The 17,339-nt window shown below is 56.5% G+C and overlaps 1 protein-coding gene across 1 annotated transcript in view; it reads left to right on the forward strand.

The window, feature by feature from the left end:
• The window catches only part of PLEKHG4B (pleckstrin homology and RhoGEF domain containing G4B), a 58,173-nt gene that overhangs the window by 25,900 nt on the left and 14,934 nt on the right, over window positions 1-17,339 (forward strand). Inside the window, exons 15-25 of the mRNA XM_004698405.1 lie at window positions 2,954-3,070; window positions 3,399-3,497; window positions 7,715-7,857; window positions 8,240-8,378; window positions 9,215-9,334; window positions 9,709-10,235; window positions 11,780-12,029; window positions 14,953-15,042; window positions 15,131-15,361; window positions 16,166-16,336; window positions 16,813-16,993. Coding sequence (XP_004698462.1) covers window positions 2,954-3,070; window positions 3,399-3,497; window positions 7,715-7,857; window positions 8,240-8,378; window positions 9,215-9,334; window positions 9,709-10,235; window positions 11,780-12,029; window positions 14,953-15,042; window positions 15,131-15,361; window positions 16,166-16,336; window positions 16,813-16,993 — 2,068 coding nt within the window. The remainder of the gene's footprint in view (window positions 1-2,953; window positions 3,071-3,398; window positions 3,498-7,714; window positions 7,858-8,239; window positions 8,379-9,214; window positions 9,335-9,708; window positions 10,236-11,779; window positions 12,030-14,952; window positions 15,043-15,130; window positions 15,362-16,165; window positions 16,337-16,812; window positions 16,994-17,339) is intronic.

A 17,339-nucleotide genomic window follows, 5' to 3' on the forward strand; every position in this document is an offset into this window, starting at 1 on the left:
GTGTATCCGCTACCGTGGGTGAGGGCGCACATCTGGGTGAAAGGTGTATCCGATACCGTGGGTGAGGGCGCACATCTGGGTGAAAGGTGTATCCGCTACCGTGGGTGAGGGCGCACATCTGGGTGAAAGGTGTATCCGCTACCGTGGGTGAGGGCGCACATCTGGGTGAAAGGTGTATCCGCTACCGTAGGTGAGGGTGCACATCTGGGTGAAAGGTGTATCCGCTACCGTAGGTGAGGGTGCACATCTGGGTGAAAGGTGTATCCGATACTGTGGGTGAGGGTGCACATCTGGGTGAAAGGTGTATCTGATACTGTGGGTGAGGGCGCACATCTGGGTGAAAGGTGTATCTGCTACCGTGGGTGAGGGCGCATTCCCTCACAGGTCGCATTGGTGCCTGCGGCCCTGGGGGAGCCTGGAAACCCAGCTCTCACCCCCTACGGTCTGCGGGAGTCTGACAAAGTAATGGAAAACCTGGACTTTCTTCCCCACCAGGCTGTTTGTCTCTCCTCCTCTTGCTGCTTTCCTGTTATCTGGAACCGTCTCCATTGTGCCTGCGTTCTGGCAGGGTGTTTTCTCTGCAGGCAGTGCCTGAGCTAGGATGTGAGTTGGTCGTAACTTGCGATACGTCGGTGCTGAGGTGCTCTGAGTACTTCTCCCGCTTCAGGCTTCATTTCAGAACACTGGCGCGTCTTGAACCTAAGATCATAAAATCGAACATCTGTGCGTGAACACTGGAAGACGGCAGCCTCAGCAAATCAAATGTTGCACCACTGTATGCAGTACAGACTATTGACAGTAAGGTGTGAGGAAAAGACAGACAGGAAAGGGGCCACTGTAGGTATAGATTCTCGGGGACCATCGGTATCTAGTGTCGGTTTTTGTTTGTTGTTTTTCCTTCCGCTGTTTTAATAGGTTGCTCTCGTGTCTTCTGGCCCTCATCGTTTCGGATGCGGAGCCCACGCTAATCAGACCTTTACTGCTCCGCGTGCACATGGCCTCCTCTGGTGCATGATGGATTCGTTTCATGCTCTTTAGAGGCAACAACTTGGCCAGGGTGTGCCTTGACCTCATTTTCTTTATATATGCCCTGCTTCCGCCCTGCTGGATATTTAGAATCCGTGAACTCTGCCACCAAACTGGAGAAGCTCTCACCCGTCATCTCTTGGGAAGCGTTTCTTTCCTGGCCGTGTTAGCTCAGGACTTCAGTTATGCTGATTGATACTGCCCCACGGGCAGCTGAGAAGAGTCTTCTCCCTCGTCTTCAGATACAGCGAGCTATTGAGCTGTCGTCAGAGCCACTATCTCGTTACTCTGACGTCTTCAAATGATATTTTTATCTAATGACTGGTTCTAGTCCAGATATTGGACTTACTCCGTTATGAAGTGTGTTAGTCCAGGTTAACTAGAGAAACAAATCCAGGGAAACTCATGTTTGTAAGAAAGAGTCTTATATCAAAGAGTAATTGCACATTAAGAAAACATCCCAGCCCAGTCCAAATGAAGTCCCTAAGTCCGATATTAACTCATATATCTGATACCAGTCTGTAAATTCCTCTTCAGACTCACACAACCCATGCAATGATGCCGAATACAGGAAGATCACAGGCCAGTGAGTGGAAAGTCTTGTGGATCCAGTGGCGGTGGAAGCATCTCAGCACTGGCACAGGTCTCTCTGTGGTTCCTCCGGCTCCCAAGACTCTAGCATAGCTCCATGTGGCTTGTCAGCAGGAATGTCTCCCAGGCATTGAGTGGGAACCCCACCGCCAGCGAGCTACTTATCTCCATGGCAGCTCCAAATGAGGTCATCAAGCTGTGACCTGATTGACAAGCTAAACTCCACCCCTCCACTCTTAATAGTCGCAAGTTGACATCAGATTATGTAACCACATGAAGTTTCCAGTGAGCAAAAAAAATTTTTTTTAAATTTCTGCAGAGATTTTCCTCCATCCATTGCAGCACACGTTCCTTTGCCTCACTGAACACAGTCACAACAGCTGCTTTAAAGTCCTTCTCTGAGAAGGCTGGCATCTGCATCATCTCGGGATTGTCCTCTGGATTATTTTTCCCGTTGAGAATCGGTCCCGACACACATTCGTGTGTCAGATGACAACCAGGACGTAGTGAATGCGCCGCTGTGGAAACTAGACTCTGTTGTAAACCTCTGGAGGGTTATTTCAGCATGGGCCTCGCCTGGCTCGACTCAAAGTGGAAACTCGTAACCACCTTCAGTGGGCTGGTTCGGTTCTTTGAGCCTTCAGCCGCACCCTGCTTTCGGTCTGCCCCATGTGTACAGAGACTCCCGCCGGGTTGACACACTCTCCCGGGACCACCTTCCCCGGTTTCTTCCTTGGGAACCTGCTTTCCCTTTCCCATGGCTGTGGCACAACCCCCACTCAACCACCCCCAGGTCTGTTCTCCGGCTTTTCAGACAGGGAGATACCCAGTTGCTATCAGAGTTTCCGCCCTACACGTCTCATCATACACACAGACTACCACAACAATGGGGACCCTGCGCCATGCTAACTGCTCCTACCACATAGCTTCCGGTCACCCTCCTGAGCGTCTGGATCATGGTCTTGCACTTGGAGTTTGTGGTTTTTATCTGAGAAAGGTCAACTCTGCCATGCTGAAAGAGGGGGGACCCTTTCATCCTCCTCTACCTTTCTGCCCCGTTCCTCTCCGCTCGTCCGGCCGCCCTCTCTCCTTTCCACTGGTTTGTGTCTGTGTTCATGGCGGGCTTTGCTTCGGTTCCCTGTGGCCCCTTCTCTCACTCGCTCTCACCTTCTAGCTGGAAGCAGCCACATGCTGCCCAGTGATAACCACCCAGGCAGACCAGAGGGCAGGCCTCATCCCGCCAGGAGCCATCCTCCCAGAAGCAAACCCTTCGCAAGGGCCGGTCCCCCAGGAGAGCGGTCTGTGGCCCCAACCCCGGGACGTCATTTCTTGGCAGTGCGATGTGGTGAGCTCCCTGAAGGCCCTGCACAAGCTCATTGACAGCTCGCAGCTGACCGCAGAGCTGGACGGCACCTTTCCCTACAGCCACCGCGACTGGGTGTGCTTCCGAAGGGTAAGGGGCCACGCACTGGTCTGGGCACTTTTCTTCACATCAGGAAAGTGCCTTACCCCATGGGCCACACCACCCTAGCCACCCCTCATAGCCCAGATGTGGAAGGCAGGGGAAGCGCCCACTTGTCTGAGAATGAGCCCACCCCTGGGCTGGGAGAGGTGGGCCGCTCTCCTCCATGGTTCCACCGGATCCCCTGAAGAGCACGCGTCACGCGTTGCCGTCTTTTGCTGCTGAGCGATGAATCGCACTCCCGGGACGCGGAGCTGTTTCTCCCGGCGTCTAACACAGCTTTCCTACCGCTGTCTCCCCGCCCCTTGTGCCTTGACAGAAGCTAGAGCCCTTCATGGCAAGCTGCAAGCAAGCCTTTGCTTTCCTACAAGATGCGCTCTGCGCCCTCAGCACCCGCAGAGCCCCAGGTACAGCACAGGTAGGTCCTCACACGCCTCTTGACAGATACGTGGGGGCACAGGCTCAGCCAAGACGAAAACAAATGTCTAGTCTCCTCGTCATCTGTGGTAGAAACTTTGAAACTCTTGGATGCTCTAAAACCAACGTACTGTCAGGAGCCGATTGTGACTCATGGCGGTCCTAGCGGACAGGGTAGAGCTACACCTGTGGGTTTCCCGAGACTGCAACCCTCTATGGGAGCAGAGAGCCTCATCTTTCTCTCGCAGAGCAGCAGGTGGTTTTGAACCACTGACTTGGGGTTAGCAGCTCAAGCAAGGTGTAACCCACCAGACCTCCTTTTAATTAGCAAGCGATCGGGCCTTCCTGGCTGTCCTCCGGAACACCCTGCCCTGCTGAGGAGGAAATGCCCCTCGGGATTTGGTGGCAGGTCCTCGTGGCACAGTGACTGCTGTTGAGAGTGCGTGACCCAGGCAAGACGGCGGGTGGGCTGGTGACAAGGACCACGGACCCCGGAGGCTTCCCGTGGGTGTGGGGCCAAGGTCCAGGGGCAGGACCTGTGTGCGCCCAGTCTGACGGCGGGTCTGATGCCACTGGCATGCTCCTCAGACGCCCCACCTCCTGTCAGTGTGTGGGGCTCCGCTCCCTGCTCTGACTGGGTGCCCACGTCTGGGCGAGGTCACACAGTGGTGCTTCCTTTTTCATTTGAAAACCAGGAATGTGGGCCACTGGCATGCCTGCTGCCAGTCGACACCTGTCAGTGTGTCTCACAGCGGTGGCTCCTGTGTTGCTGTGATGCAGGAAGCTAAGCCACTGAGAGTTGGACTATAAGTCGGGTCACCGGTGGTGGACAGGTTCTATTTCTTTATGGTGTCTTAAAGTTTTTGAAAATGTAATCCTATTGTTAGCTTACTTTTGTAGCCATCACTTATCATGAGTATACACATCCTAATATCCAGTGGTGTGGGCACAGAATTTGACGTTGAAAGAGGGTGGGAGGTTTTAGCACCACGTCAAGAGCTAGGCAGGTGAGGAAGAAAGACCTGGCCACCTATTTTCTAAAAACATGTTTTTTAAAGGCCTTTTTGTAAACTTTGTGAGGAGCAGTGCACATTATCTGATGCCGTAGCCTCAGGTCCCTAGGCATGAGTGGGCTGAAATGGGCTGGACTTGCCATTTTGAATCGGACAGTCTTGCGGTTTACTATGGCAGGCAAGACAAATCGAAGAGGACCAGCATCTTACTCATTTGTTCAAAGGAAACATTTCAGAATCTGCCCTCAAGTACAGTGCTGCTGGTGAGGGTCACATGCCTACAGGGGAGACAATTAACATGATGATTATTTGGATGTAGGCACCAACTGCTAGTGTAAAAGATGAAGTTAAAGATTTTTTACTAATTTTTGTGGCCTGATGTGTAACAGCCATGTAACCAAGATCCACTGATAGATGCTGGTGATTGGAACGCAAAAGTTAGAAACAAGAAAGGAAAACACATTCTCAAATATGGCCTTGCTGATGGAAACCATGCATGCTACGACAAGATAGAATCTTGTGAAATCAAATGGCTTATTCATTGGGAATCCCTTTTTTCAACCACATAAAGGATGGCTCTATCCATGACCGCCGCTGGATGGAATAGACAGGGATGCCATTAACCACATCTGTGCAAAGAGGCAATGGAGAAGCTCAGCATCATCGCTCAGAACAAAGCCAGGGGCCGACTTTGCAACAGATCATCAATTGCTCATACACAAGGGCAGGTTGAAGCTGAAGAAAATAGAAACAAGTCCATAAATGCCTGAGTAAGGCCGTGTGTCTGTCCCACCTGCATCTAAACCATCTCAAGAATGGATCTGATGTGTTGGGACCTTAATAACCGCAGATCAGACAGGTGATGGGAGGGCATCGTACTGAAGAAAGCTGGAAGTCATGACGAAGACAGGAAGGAAAGAAAGAAAACATCACCAACGGAGAAGATGGAAACTTGATCTTGAAGCTCCTGCTACTCACTGCCATCGAGTCGGTACTAACTCACGGCGACCCCCGGAGGTCGGGAGAACAGACGGGCAGGAGACTTCAGAGGGCGGGAGTGAGAAGGCAAAGTGTTTGAAGTGTGTGCAGACCTGGAGTTCGAAAAGCAAAAGGTGCTCAGCATTGCGAGCGGCCGTGTTGACGGATTCCGTGGGCAAATTGTCGGGTAATGCAGGAACCATCAAGAGAAGGAGGAAGGTATGCGTAGTCACGGCCCACGTGCAGCCATTCCAGGAGGTAACAGAGGATGAAGAACCATCGGTATCGAAGGAAGAAGCCCACGCTGCCTTCCATGAAGGCATGCCCCAGGGATTGAGGGACCACCGCCAGATGTTTACACAAGTGGATGCACACCTGGAAGCACTCCCACCATCTGTACCAAGCCATTTCGAAGACAGCTACCTCGCTAGCCAACTGGAAGAGCGCCATGCTTGTGCCCATTCCAAAGAGAGGTGACCCAACACATGTGGACATTATCGGGCAATACCATTAAGACCCGATGCAAGTAACGTTTTTCTAAAGATAATTTTGAAACGGTGGCAGAAGTACATTGTCAGGAACTCCCAGAAGTTCAAGCTGGGTTCCGAAGAAGACAAGGAATGAGGGTTTCATTGCTGCTGCTGGATGGATCTTGGTCGAAAGCAAATACTAGAATGATGTTTAGGTAGGTTTTATGCTCACACAAAAACGTGACGGTGTGGATCCCAATAAGCTCTGGTGACTCCAGAACAAGTGGATGTGTCCCTGTGGAACCTGGATGTGGAGCAAGAGGCGGTTCTTCCAGTAACACAGGGGTTCTCCACCTCCCTCACGCCAAGACCCTTGCACACAGTTCCCCTCATGTGGTGACTCCCAACCATACACGATTTCCGTTGCTACTTCATCACTGCGGGTTTGCTACTGTTATGAATCAGGCGACCCCTGTGAAAGGACCGGGCAACCTCCACAGGGGTTGTGACCCACAGGTTGAGAACCACTGCAATAGAAGAAGGGGATTCTACCTAGTTTCCACTCAGGAAAGCTGTGTGTCGGGGTTGTATCTTCTCATGTCTGTATTCAGTCTGCATGCTGAGCAAGTAATCCAAGGAGCCGGGTTTGCATGGAGAAGAACTTGGCATGAGGGTTGGAGGAAGACCTGTTAACACCCTGTAGGAAGCCTTGCTGACCCAAACCCAAGAGGACTTAGAGCGCTTAAGGAACAAAGACAACATCGGTGGAAGTAAAACTTGCAGCCTTCAGTTTGGATTACTCTTCAACGGAAAGAACGCAGAAATCCTCACAGCTGGGCCAATCAGTCACAACATGATAAATGGAGAATTGATTGGTGTTGGAAGGGTTTTATGTTGCTGAGATCCACAGTCAGTGATCATGGAAGTTAACAAAAACAACATCACCTCACTGCCATTGAGTCGATGCTGACCCAGTGACTCCCCTGTGAGTTTCCAAGACTGCAACTATTGACGGGAGTGGAAAGCCCAGTTTTTCCTCGAGGAGCTGCTAGTGGTTTTGAACTGCGGACCATGCGGATTGAAGCTCAACTCCTGACCACTACACCACCGGGGCTCCTCAAGCAGCAGTCAAGAAATCAAGCTACATATTGTGTTGAGCACCTCTGCCGCAAAAGATCTCTTTGCTGTTGTTCGGTGCGGTCCAGCTGGTTCCGGCTCCCAGTGACCCCCATGGAGGACAGGAGGGAACTCCACCAGGTCTTGCTCTGCAGGCGCCATGGTTCTTCTTTTTGGACCCAGTGCCACAGCCACCATGTCAGTCTGTCTGCTGGAGGGGGCCCATCTACTTCACCAAGCACGTCCTTCTCTACAGACTGGTGTCTCCGGACACTGGGGTGGAAATAGATGAGGTGAAGTCCTGCCACCCTCACTTCCAAGGAGCTGACGAGGAAGACCCTCTGGAGACACGGATCAACAGAGTGGCTGCCGCTGTGGGCTCGAACGTAACCATTTTGAGAAGGGGCAGGACTGGGCAGAGTGACACCCTGCTGTACACGGGGTTGTCATGTGTTGGAACCCACTGGGTGGGCAGCAATAGGTGGTGGGGGTTCCCTGAGGGCGGGCCTGCTGCTAACACAGAGGGAGAGCCTCCTTGGAGTAGGGGTGGCGCTAACATGGGGGTCCCTTGGTGCAGGGCTGCAGCGGTAAGGCAGACGGACCCCTTGGAGCAGACTGCATGCATGTTTCTCGCCCGGCAGGAAGCGACCGAGCTCATCCACAGGCACAGGGCCGTGATGCAGCAAGTCCTGGAAGAGCCCCTGCTGGTCACCCTAAGGCTGGAGGGCGGTGCCGTCCTGGCGAGGCTGAGGAGGGATGCGCTGGGTGCCAGTGAGGACGGCCGGTGAGTTGCCCCCGCTGCAGGGCTCCCAGAGCCCATGGGAGGGCGGTGGCCGCCCCTGGGAGCTCGCAGTCTGCCCTGGGCATGGGGAGCAGGTCCCCCCCGGACCACTCTGCCAGAGTCGGCTCTTCCCCTGGCAGCGCCCTCCCATTTGCCAGGACCCAGAGCTGACCCTCGTTCGTGTGCTGCGAGGAGAAGGTCCCGTTGTATGTGGTTTTCATTGATGATGCAAACACACGTGACTGCATGGATCCTAGTACACTGTGGTGTCCCCATCCCGTCCCCTGGGCCCCATCGCTGCAGGCGCCCTCTCGGCGTTCCCGGCCCCCTTTGAAAAGCTGTCTCTGTGTGGAGATGGGACTTACCACTCTGCTCTCTCTTCCAGGGATGCCCTCCGGGCGGCCACCAGGCTGTACGACCGGGTGGACGAGGAGGTACACAGGCTGGTCCGAGCCTCCAACCAGTGCCTGCAGTGGCTGGAGGGCCTGCAGGGGCTGCGGCCCAGCGAGCAGGGGCCAGCCCAGGTCAGTGTCCCCAGGCCCAGAGGGAGCGCAGTGGGCACCGCTCACGCTGGCAGCTCCTGGGAATGGAAGTGGGCTTGATTTCCTTTCATAGGCTGACTAGTCTGGTGGCACACGGAGCCCCAGTGGCGAGGTGGTCATGCCCTGAGCTATGATGCACGTGGTCGGCAGTTCAAACCCACCAGTTGCTCTGAGGGAGAAAGACTGGGCTTGGTGCTTACGTAGACAGTGACATCCTTGGAAACCCTCGGGGGTCGCTATGAGTCACTGAGAGAATCTGGTGGTACAGTGAGTGACGTTTTGGGCTGCTAACCGCAAGGTTAGCAGTTCAAGACCACCAGCTGCTCCATGGGAGACAGACTGGGCTTTCTACTCCCCTTGACAGTTCAGGATTGGAACCCACAAGGACAGTTCTGCCCTGTCCTGCTGTGAGTCAGAATTGAGTCAATGGAAGGGAGATTGAGAGCTTATTCTGTCACGGAGCTTAAATCCAAATCGCCACACCAGTTAGAACGTACTTTTCTCGTGAAGCTGGAGGTGGACCCGGCCTGGGAGTTGGGCCGACTCAGCTCTGCTGGCCGGTTTTGTGTTGCTGCTCCCAGGGGCTCTGAGCTTGCCGGCTCCCTGGCTCTGGCCTTCTCGTGAAGTTTCCTGTCTGTGCCCATCTGGGATGGTGACCGACGGCCAGTGGCTGCCCAGCCCACCCAGACCTTCATTTTCTGTTGACTTGCTCTAGGGCCAGCCGAGGACAGGGGCTCGCGTTTGGCCCAGTCAGAACACGCCATAGTGCCTGTTGACCCAGGATGACCCATCTTGCTGGCTCCTCCTTGCCCTCGTAGGTCCCACACTGGCTGGAAAGAGAACCCGAGCTCACCATCCACCCCAAGGAGCCACCCACCCCTGGGAGCCAGAGTGAGGGACATGAAGGGATCCCAGCCCTGCAGGAGGCAGCGGCCTTGGTGGGTGCACCTGGCCAGACACAGACCCTGCGCCTCCTTGCTGAGCCTCATGAGACCACTCCCACCCCGGTATTTGTGGGGCCCCACCCTAGGGATCGCCTGACTCCACCCTGTTGCTCATGGGACCCTGTCCCCATGAGCCCCTGAGGAGTGGGCAAAGAATGATAGGGGTGGGTGGGGAGGGCTGAAGGGGTGGGTGGGGGTATCAGGCCTTTTCCTCTTCCCCCCCGCTGCGCCCCACAGCGTCCAGGGCTCTGTGTGTGTGTGTTTGTTCCTCTGGCTGTCCGTCTCTCTGTCCTGCCTGGGCCTACCTGAGCTATCCCAGACCTACACCCTGCCCATCCCTCACTGACCTGCCCCCTCTCTGTCTCCAGGCAGCTGGGTGGAGGCCGCCCTGCAGGGAAGACCCGGAGTGTGTGGGGAGCTGCTGCCTACAGGCAGATGCCGCCAGGGAGCCAAGGCCCAGCCAGGCCCTGTGGTCTCCGCCACCCAGCTGCCCGGAGCAGGCCCTTCCTGAACTCCGCCCCGGCTGCAGCTCACTGCTATCCCCCCGGGAGGCCAGTCCTGCACAGGAGGACATGCACTGGGGCCCAGGAGTACCTGCCCTGGGGGACCCCCCAGACAGCAGCTCCCCCTCCACCCCTGCGTCTTCCCGGGCCGCAGGGCCCCGTCTCAGGAAGCAGTCCCTGAAGAAGATGATGAAAACGCAGAGCTGGGAGGCCGTCCTGCCTGCTGGCCCCAGGGAGCCCCGCCAGCCGGCACACACCGGGGTGCACATCAGGGGGCTGGAGGTGACCGGCTCCGTGGCCACTGAGACCCCCACAGCGCCCCGGAACCGCAGCCTGTCCTCTCCCTCCAGGATCCCCGCCCCCAACGGGGACGGGAGGCCACGTGTGGGAAGGTGAGGGGGACGTGTCCTCCGTGAGGGCCAGGGTCAGCGTCCTCAGCGTACCACAGGCTTGCCTTCGAGGCAGACATACCGGGGTCCGCTCCCACACACTGACTCCGGGCCTCTTCTTTTACCGATCCAGGACTTGGATCTTTCTCTCCTGCCTGTTCCCGCCTGCTGGGCTTTTGGGGACTCAGCAACGCCGCCCTTTGATCTCCCGTGGCAACTGCTGAGCAGGGCATTCTAGCATTTAGCGGTCACCTCCTGGGCCCCACTGTAGTTTGGCTGCAGGAGGACCCTGGGGGTGGGCTCAGTCCCAGGCTTGAAGGGTGTCCTAGGGTCACTGTCCCGTGGGTTCTGGCAGCCCCTATCAGACCCATGAGTCTGGTCTCTGCTGTATTTTAAGCTTTTGCTCTGCATCCCCCTGCCCCCTTGTTTGACAGGGGCTTTTGAAGTCAGTGGTGGGCTTGAGTTGGTTCTCCTGGTAGTGGAGGCCGGGTTCCTGGGGCCTGTCTGTCTGTTGGACCAAATGTTCCCTGGAATTTTTGCTGTGTTCACACCTCTTTGCTCCCGACAGGGAAAGGTCAGAGGTTATGTCTCAGAGGACCCCTCCCAAGCTGCTAAAGAAAGCTGCTCAGTAAAGGGTCACGTCTGTTGTCCCCCCCCACTCCTCCCCACCCCTCCCGTGGTGCAGGCAGTTAGTGATACCCTGTGGGCACTGGCAGGTGCTGCAGGCGCAGGTGGGGACCTGGAGCCAGCCCCACAGCCCGCCCCTCAGCCCCTCCTGACTCCTTGAGGTGGACTCCTGTTTCTCAAGCATGCTTGTGTTAGTCTGGGTTGACTAGAGAAACAGATTCAGAGACACATTCATGTGTATAAGAAAGAGCTTTCTATCCATTAAGTACATTAAGAAAGCATCCCAGCCCAGTCCAGATCAAGTCCATCCGTCTGATATTAGCCCATCTGTCCAACACCAGTGTATAAAGACCTCTTCAGACTCACAAGACACATGCAATGATGCCTAATGCAGGAAGACCACAGGCCAGTGGGAGGATAGTCTTGTGGACCCATTGATGGTGGAAGCATCTCAGCACTGGAGTGGGTCTCCACACGGCTCCTCCAGGCCCAGGGCTGCTGTCACTGCGATCAGCAGAGCCCCATGTGTCTTGTAAGGAGAGAGTCTCTCAGGGAGTGAGCTGAGCTAGAGCGCTCCCAGAATCCTCAGGAGAATGCCCACTCCAATCCTCAGCCCATGCCCACACTGAGGCTTCATTGGCTATGCCTGATTGGCAGGCTAGACTCCACCCCTTCACTCTTAATCCTATCAAATTGACCACAGATTGTGTAACGACCACAGTGCTCCTCACAGTCACAGCAGCGGGTCCAGGTTTTGCAAGAGCCCAAGGGTGAACCGGGCTCGAAACACTCACTCCAGAAAAGGCAGCATCTCTGGTTTTTGCCCATGGCACCCCTCACCCCGACTGCCCGCTCCATGTCCGCGTGGGGCAGCCCCACCACGTAGCCATAGTGTCCAGCCTGCTCTCTCTGTCTTCCAGCCGCCTGCACCACATAGTGGCCGAGATGGTGTCCACGGAGAGAGAGTATGTCAAGTCCTTAGGCTATGTCATCGACAACTATTTTCCAGAAATGGAGAGGACAGACCTGCCCCAGGACCTGAGGGGGAAGCGCGGGACCATCTTTGGGAACCTGGAGAAGCTGCACGGCTTCCACGGCCAGCACTTCCTCAGGGAGCTGGAGCGCTGCCGGCACTGCCCGCTGGCCGTGGGCCGTGGCTTCCTGAAACATGTGAGTCCCTGCACCGGGCCCTGTCCCCGGCGTGGGCCAGCGCCATCCTACCGGCTGGAGGATTGGGATGCTCCAGTACATGTGTAGGACATGTATTCTTCACAGGTGACCAGTCATTGCACATGCCTGCATAGAGGATGTGTGTGTGTGTGTGTGTGGGGGGGGGGGTGTAACAGCTCCTGACTGTGGACAGACCAGGCCTGCTAGACATGATGTGGGGAGCTTCCCCACTGGCCGGTCTAATCTCCCCACAGCCCCAGGGGCCAAGCGGTGGTGCTGCCTGTTCCAGCCCAGGCCCACTGCCAGGAGTTCCCACACTCGGTCCCCCTTGAGACCCTCTCCCTGTGTCCATTGCCCCCCAGGGGCATGCAGGCCAGTTCACCGAGTGCTGGGGACAGCCTTTGTGGACCTGAACTGGGGTGAGGAGATCCGTTCTCTGTGACTCTCCTCTCCATCATGAGCAGGATGGTTTTTCGCATTTGCCTTTAATGACATGTTGAACATACTGGAAATTCAACACATATGCGAGGGGTAGGGTCCCAGGCAGTGGGGCCTTCAGTGGCCAGGATAACAAACAAAAGGACAAAGGCCGTTCACTGGACTGCCCTTAAAAATCTATTCAGCCGTGAAGTGTGGTGTTGTCAGACGCTACTGAGTCCGTCCCGGCTCCTGGAGACCACAGGTGCAACCGAAGGAGCCTGTCCAGCCCCGCGCCGCCCTCCCCGTCCTCACAGCATCCACCTCTTTCTGAAGATCTCCTTTCCCGCTGCCCCTCCACTTGACCGGGGACTGGTCCCTGCGGACCTCACGTCCAAGTGCATTCGATGCAGTCTCCACCTCTCCCTTCTAGGGGGCCTTCTGGCTGTCCTTCCAAGGCAGATGATTCTTCTGGAACACAGAAGGACCCCGCCCACTGTCCCAAGTCGACTCCGACGCCGAGCAGCCCCCTGTGGGGCCTTCTGAGACCACACTGAGATGAGCACAGACAGCCCTGTCTGTGTGCCTGAGGAGCAAGCAGGCTGGTGGGTTTGAACCACCGACTATATTGTTTGCAGCCGAGCTCTCAGGACCCCTTTCTCCTGGAAGCCCCAGAGCAGCCGATGCGCTTCAAGTCAACACCATTGTTCAGAGGCACAGCCCTTCCCCAATTCCTTACTTATCACCGGCTTCCACATGCAGATGAGTCGGCAGGAAATGCCTTGCAATATGCAAAGTGCCATCTTTGCTTGTTAGCCCTTTCAAGAGGGTGTGTGTGCGCGCGCGCAGATTCACCCAGTGCAGTGCATCCTTCGGCTTCTCTGCTGCTTCCTTGGGTGTCGGTTGTGGGTCCATGTAAAAGGAAGCGCTGGACAACTTCCAGCTTTCTCTCCTCATCACGGTGCTACGAGGGTCCCCGTTTCTCTCTCTCTGGAGGTGTCATCCACACCGATGGCTGTAGACTCTGGTCCTCATCCCTACCTTCTCCAAGTGCTCTTCACCTTCGCCAAGCAAGGTTGTACGCGTCCACACACCACACGCTGCTCGCGATTCCTCCTCCCATCCTGGTGCCCAGTGCTTCTCACGGAAGTCTAGCTTCTCTCGCGTGTGCTCAGCACACGCATGGCCGAAGGATGGTGAGAGAGCACAGCCCTGAGGCACACCTGGCTTGAGTTGAAATCATCTAGTGTCTACCCGTGTGAGCGACCGCGCATTCAGAGCTGGTCATTTCAGCACTTTCATGGGCGAGTAACTTCCGTTTTTTGCAGGTTCTTCCGGATCCGTTGAACAGCCTTTTCTCTCTGGGGGATAATGTTTTCACACTTGTAGCACTTCATCCAATTATCCAAATGGCAGAAGAGTTATATTTTTCGCATTTAAAAACAAAATGTTAAGACTTCACATCTCAGAGTTGTTTGGATGTTGGAATAAAAACAGAGACTGAGAAGGTCCGAAAGCCCCTAGCAGGCCCTGAAATGGTGTTTCAGCCACAAGGCCTTGTTCCCAGCACCCGGAGTAAGCCCTTCACAGTGCAAACCTTCACTGCAGCAGGGCCAGAAGGAAAACCAAACAGGCAGAAGAGTGCACCATGTCCAGGGACTGCGGTCTCAAGTTCACAGCTAAGTCCACTGCCATTGTGATCAAACCCCACTCACTTGTCACAGAACTTGAGGTGCTGCTATGAAAAGCCCTGGTTTATCTATAGCACCCACATTCGGGGGTTTTCCTTCTCCCCAGAACATGTCTGTTAGTCTTAAAACATACTGCCAGTTTGGTGAGGGACACCGGGGTCTGTGCCCAGCTCAGACTCTCTCACGGTCATGGAGGCGGGGTGTGTGCCATGTATCTGTGTGTCTGTGTCTAGGTGTGTCCCTATTTAGACCTGCGTGTCTCTACGGTAATGTCAGGGCTCGAATGTCTGTCTGAGTCCATGTATCTGTCAGTGTGTGTCTGTGTCTCCAAGAATTTATGGGTATAGCTGTGTGTGTCTGTGTATATGGATCTGTCTCTGTCCATGTATGTTTCTGTGTCCGGTGTATGTCCATTGTGTCATGTGTGCCTGCCTTTGCATTTCCCTGTGTGTCTGTTCGAGTGTGCGTCTTTACCTCCATGTGTGTTTAAGTCTGTGTGTTTACATTGTGTCAGACTCTGTATACGTATTGTGTGTGTCCACACACATCTATGTCGGCATACGTGTCCAGTCTAATGTGTGCCTGTGTTTGCAAGTCTGTGTGTATCTGTGTTTGCGAGTCCGTGTGTACCCATGTTTGCAAGTCCGTGTGCACCTGTATTTGCCTGTTTGCAAATCCGTGTGTACTTGTGTTTGCAAGTCCATGTATACTCATGTGTTCCCGTGTTTGTGAGTCCCCGTGTACCCATGTGTGCATGTGTCCATCTGCGCTGGGTGGCGCGGCCTGCAGACCCCAGTGCAATCCCCCTTCTCCAGGAGGAGCAGTTCGGCATGTATGCGCTCTACAGCAAGAACAAGCCCCTCTCTGATGCTCTGCTCAGCAGCCATGGCAACGCCTTCTTCAAGGTCGGCTCCGCCCCACTGCACCCTGCCCCGCCCCAACCCGCCCCCAGCAGGCTCCAGCCCACCCGCTTGCCTGGACCCCACCCCGCAGGCCAAACAGCAGGCGCTGGGAGACAAGATGGACCTGGCGTCCTACCTGCTGAAGCCGGTGCAGCGCATGAGCAAGTACGCGCTGCTGCTCGGAGACCTGGTCAAGGAGGCCGGGCGCAGCCCCGCGCGGGAGCAGGAGCTCCGCCAGCTGCGGGCCGCGGAGAGCATGGTCCGCTTCCAGCTGCGCCACGGCAACGACCTGCTGGCCATGGACGCCGTGCGCGGCTGCGATGTGAGTGCGCACACGCGTGCGCAGGGCCCCTGCCCTGGCGGGGGCGCTGCACCTCCCATGGCCAGGCCAGCTGTGGGACGGGCTGGACAGAGGGGCACCGTGGGCCCTCCGTAGAGCCATGCTGAGAATCTCAAGGCGGTAGCTCGGGGCTCAAAACACGCTGGGCCATGCAGCCGTGCTGGCCGGGCTTTCCTGTGGCCCCTGAGGGTGGCCACCGCTCATCGGCCTGTGGGGAGGGGCAGTGCCTGTGTGGGACAGGTTAGCCAGCTGCCAGCAGCTGGGTGAGACGAGGCCCACGCTCAGCCAGGCCGGGCGCGGGGAGGCTGCTGGGATGACATGGTTTTCAGTAGGGGCTGTTACAATGTCTCCGAGGACTTTAAAGTGGGGCGTGCGCTGCAGCCTCCACAGATGCAGGGGCCATGGTGACTTGCGGACCTGCTAAAGCTGCCTGTCAGGAGCAGGTGGAAGGGCCCCAGCAGTGGCTGCTTCCCGGCCCCACACGTGGCTATGAAAGCCAGCTTTTATGCTGCCCTTGGTGGGCAGTAGGGCTTGGAGCTACCTCCTCCCAGGTAGCCTGGGCTGGATGCTGGGCAGTGGGGTCCAGTCTGGCTGGGGGTGGGGGTGGGGCTGTCAGCCTGAGCTGCTGAGTGGACTTGTTTTTAGCAAAGCAGCAATACAACCCCAGGGCCATTGCAGCGCCACCAGGAAGGCTCGTTGGGGGGTTTCTGCAGAGACGATGGAAGTGTGGCCTTGCCGGCTGTCTCCGACATGGCCAATGTCGCCGACCATGCCACCTCCCCACAGGTGAACCTGAAGGAGCAGGGGCCCCTGAGGTGCCAGGACGAGTTTGTGGTCTGCTGCGGGCGGAGGAAGTACCTGCGGCAGGTGTTCCTCTTTGAGGACCTCATCTTGTTCAGCAAGACCAAGAAGGCGGACGGTGGCTACGACATCTATGTGTACAAGCAGTCCTTCAAGGTAGTGCCGCCGCCGCCGCTGCGCCGGCCCACATTCGCCCCAGAGCCGCAGAGTCCAGGGTGGAACTGGGCCACTGTGGGAGCAGGTGTGCCCTCAGCCATCTCAAGTGTGGGGCGCACAGGCGACTGTGGCCAGACCTGGCAGGCTCCCAGGGGTCTCCTCACAGCCAGCCCCCTCCAACCGAGGACCATCCTGTACATGGGCCTGTCTGGGGCGTTCTCGAGGGACCTCGAAACCGTACGGGTCTTCACGGGCCAAAGCAGGGTATGGGCGAGGGAGTGCCTGAGGCCTAGGTCTTTCTGGACTGGCTCCTCCCTTACCAAACGGCAAAACTGAGGCCAGGGGCAGCTATCCTGCTCCTGGCTGCACTGAGGCCACACAGGGTTGGGGGGAGGGTGGTGGCAGTGCAGACAGGCAGGCAGGCTGCCACAAAGAAGGCACTGGGCCCTGTGGACACTGGTGTCTGCTGTGACCAGACAGCGGAGATCGGGATGACCGAGAATGTGGGCGACAGCGGTCTGCGGTTCGAGATCTGGTTCCGCCGGCGCCGGAGGTCGCAGGACACCTACATTCTGCAGGCAAGCTCGGCGGAGGTGAAGGCCGCCTGGACCGGACTCATAGGAAGGATCCTGTGGCGACAGGCACTGCGAAACCGAGGTGGGTGACGGGCATGGGGTGCAGTGAGCATGCAGGGGCACACAGGGAGGGGTGGGCAGAGGGAGCCAGGTCCAATCAAGAACATGCGGACGGGTCACATCTTGGAGAAGCTACCTCCCCTGGCCCTCCCCACAAGCACAGCTCCACTCAGACCAGCACCTCAAGAGGCCAGTGTGGGGGCTGCCCACTCTCTCATGGGCCCAAGGCCCCGTCCTCTGTCTCTCCTCTTCCCACTGCTGTTCCTGCCGCCTCCTCTCCGGGACGATTTCATTCAGGGCCTCAGCAACCCTTCTGGGAGGACTGTCTAGCCAAACTCCAAACCTCACTTGTTGGTCTGGGTAGACCA

The sequence above is a fragment of the Echinops telfairi genome, unplaced genomic scaffold (genome assembly GCF_000313985.2).
Source record: "Echinops telfairi isolate 266 unplaced genomic scaffold, ASM31398v2 ScPeMD7_7469;HRSCAF=8507_1, whole genome shotgun sequence".
Lineage (NCBI taxonomy): Eukaryota > Metazoa > Chordata > Mammalia > Afrosoricida > Tenrecidae > Echinops > Echinops telfairi.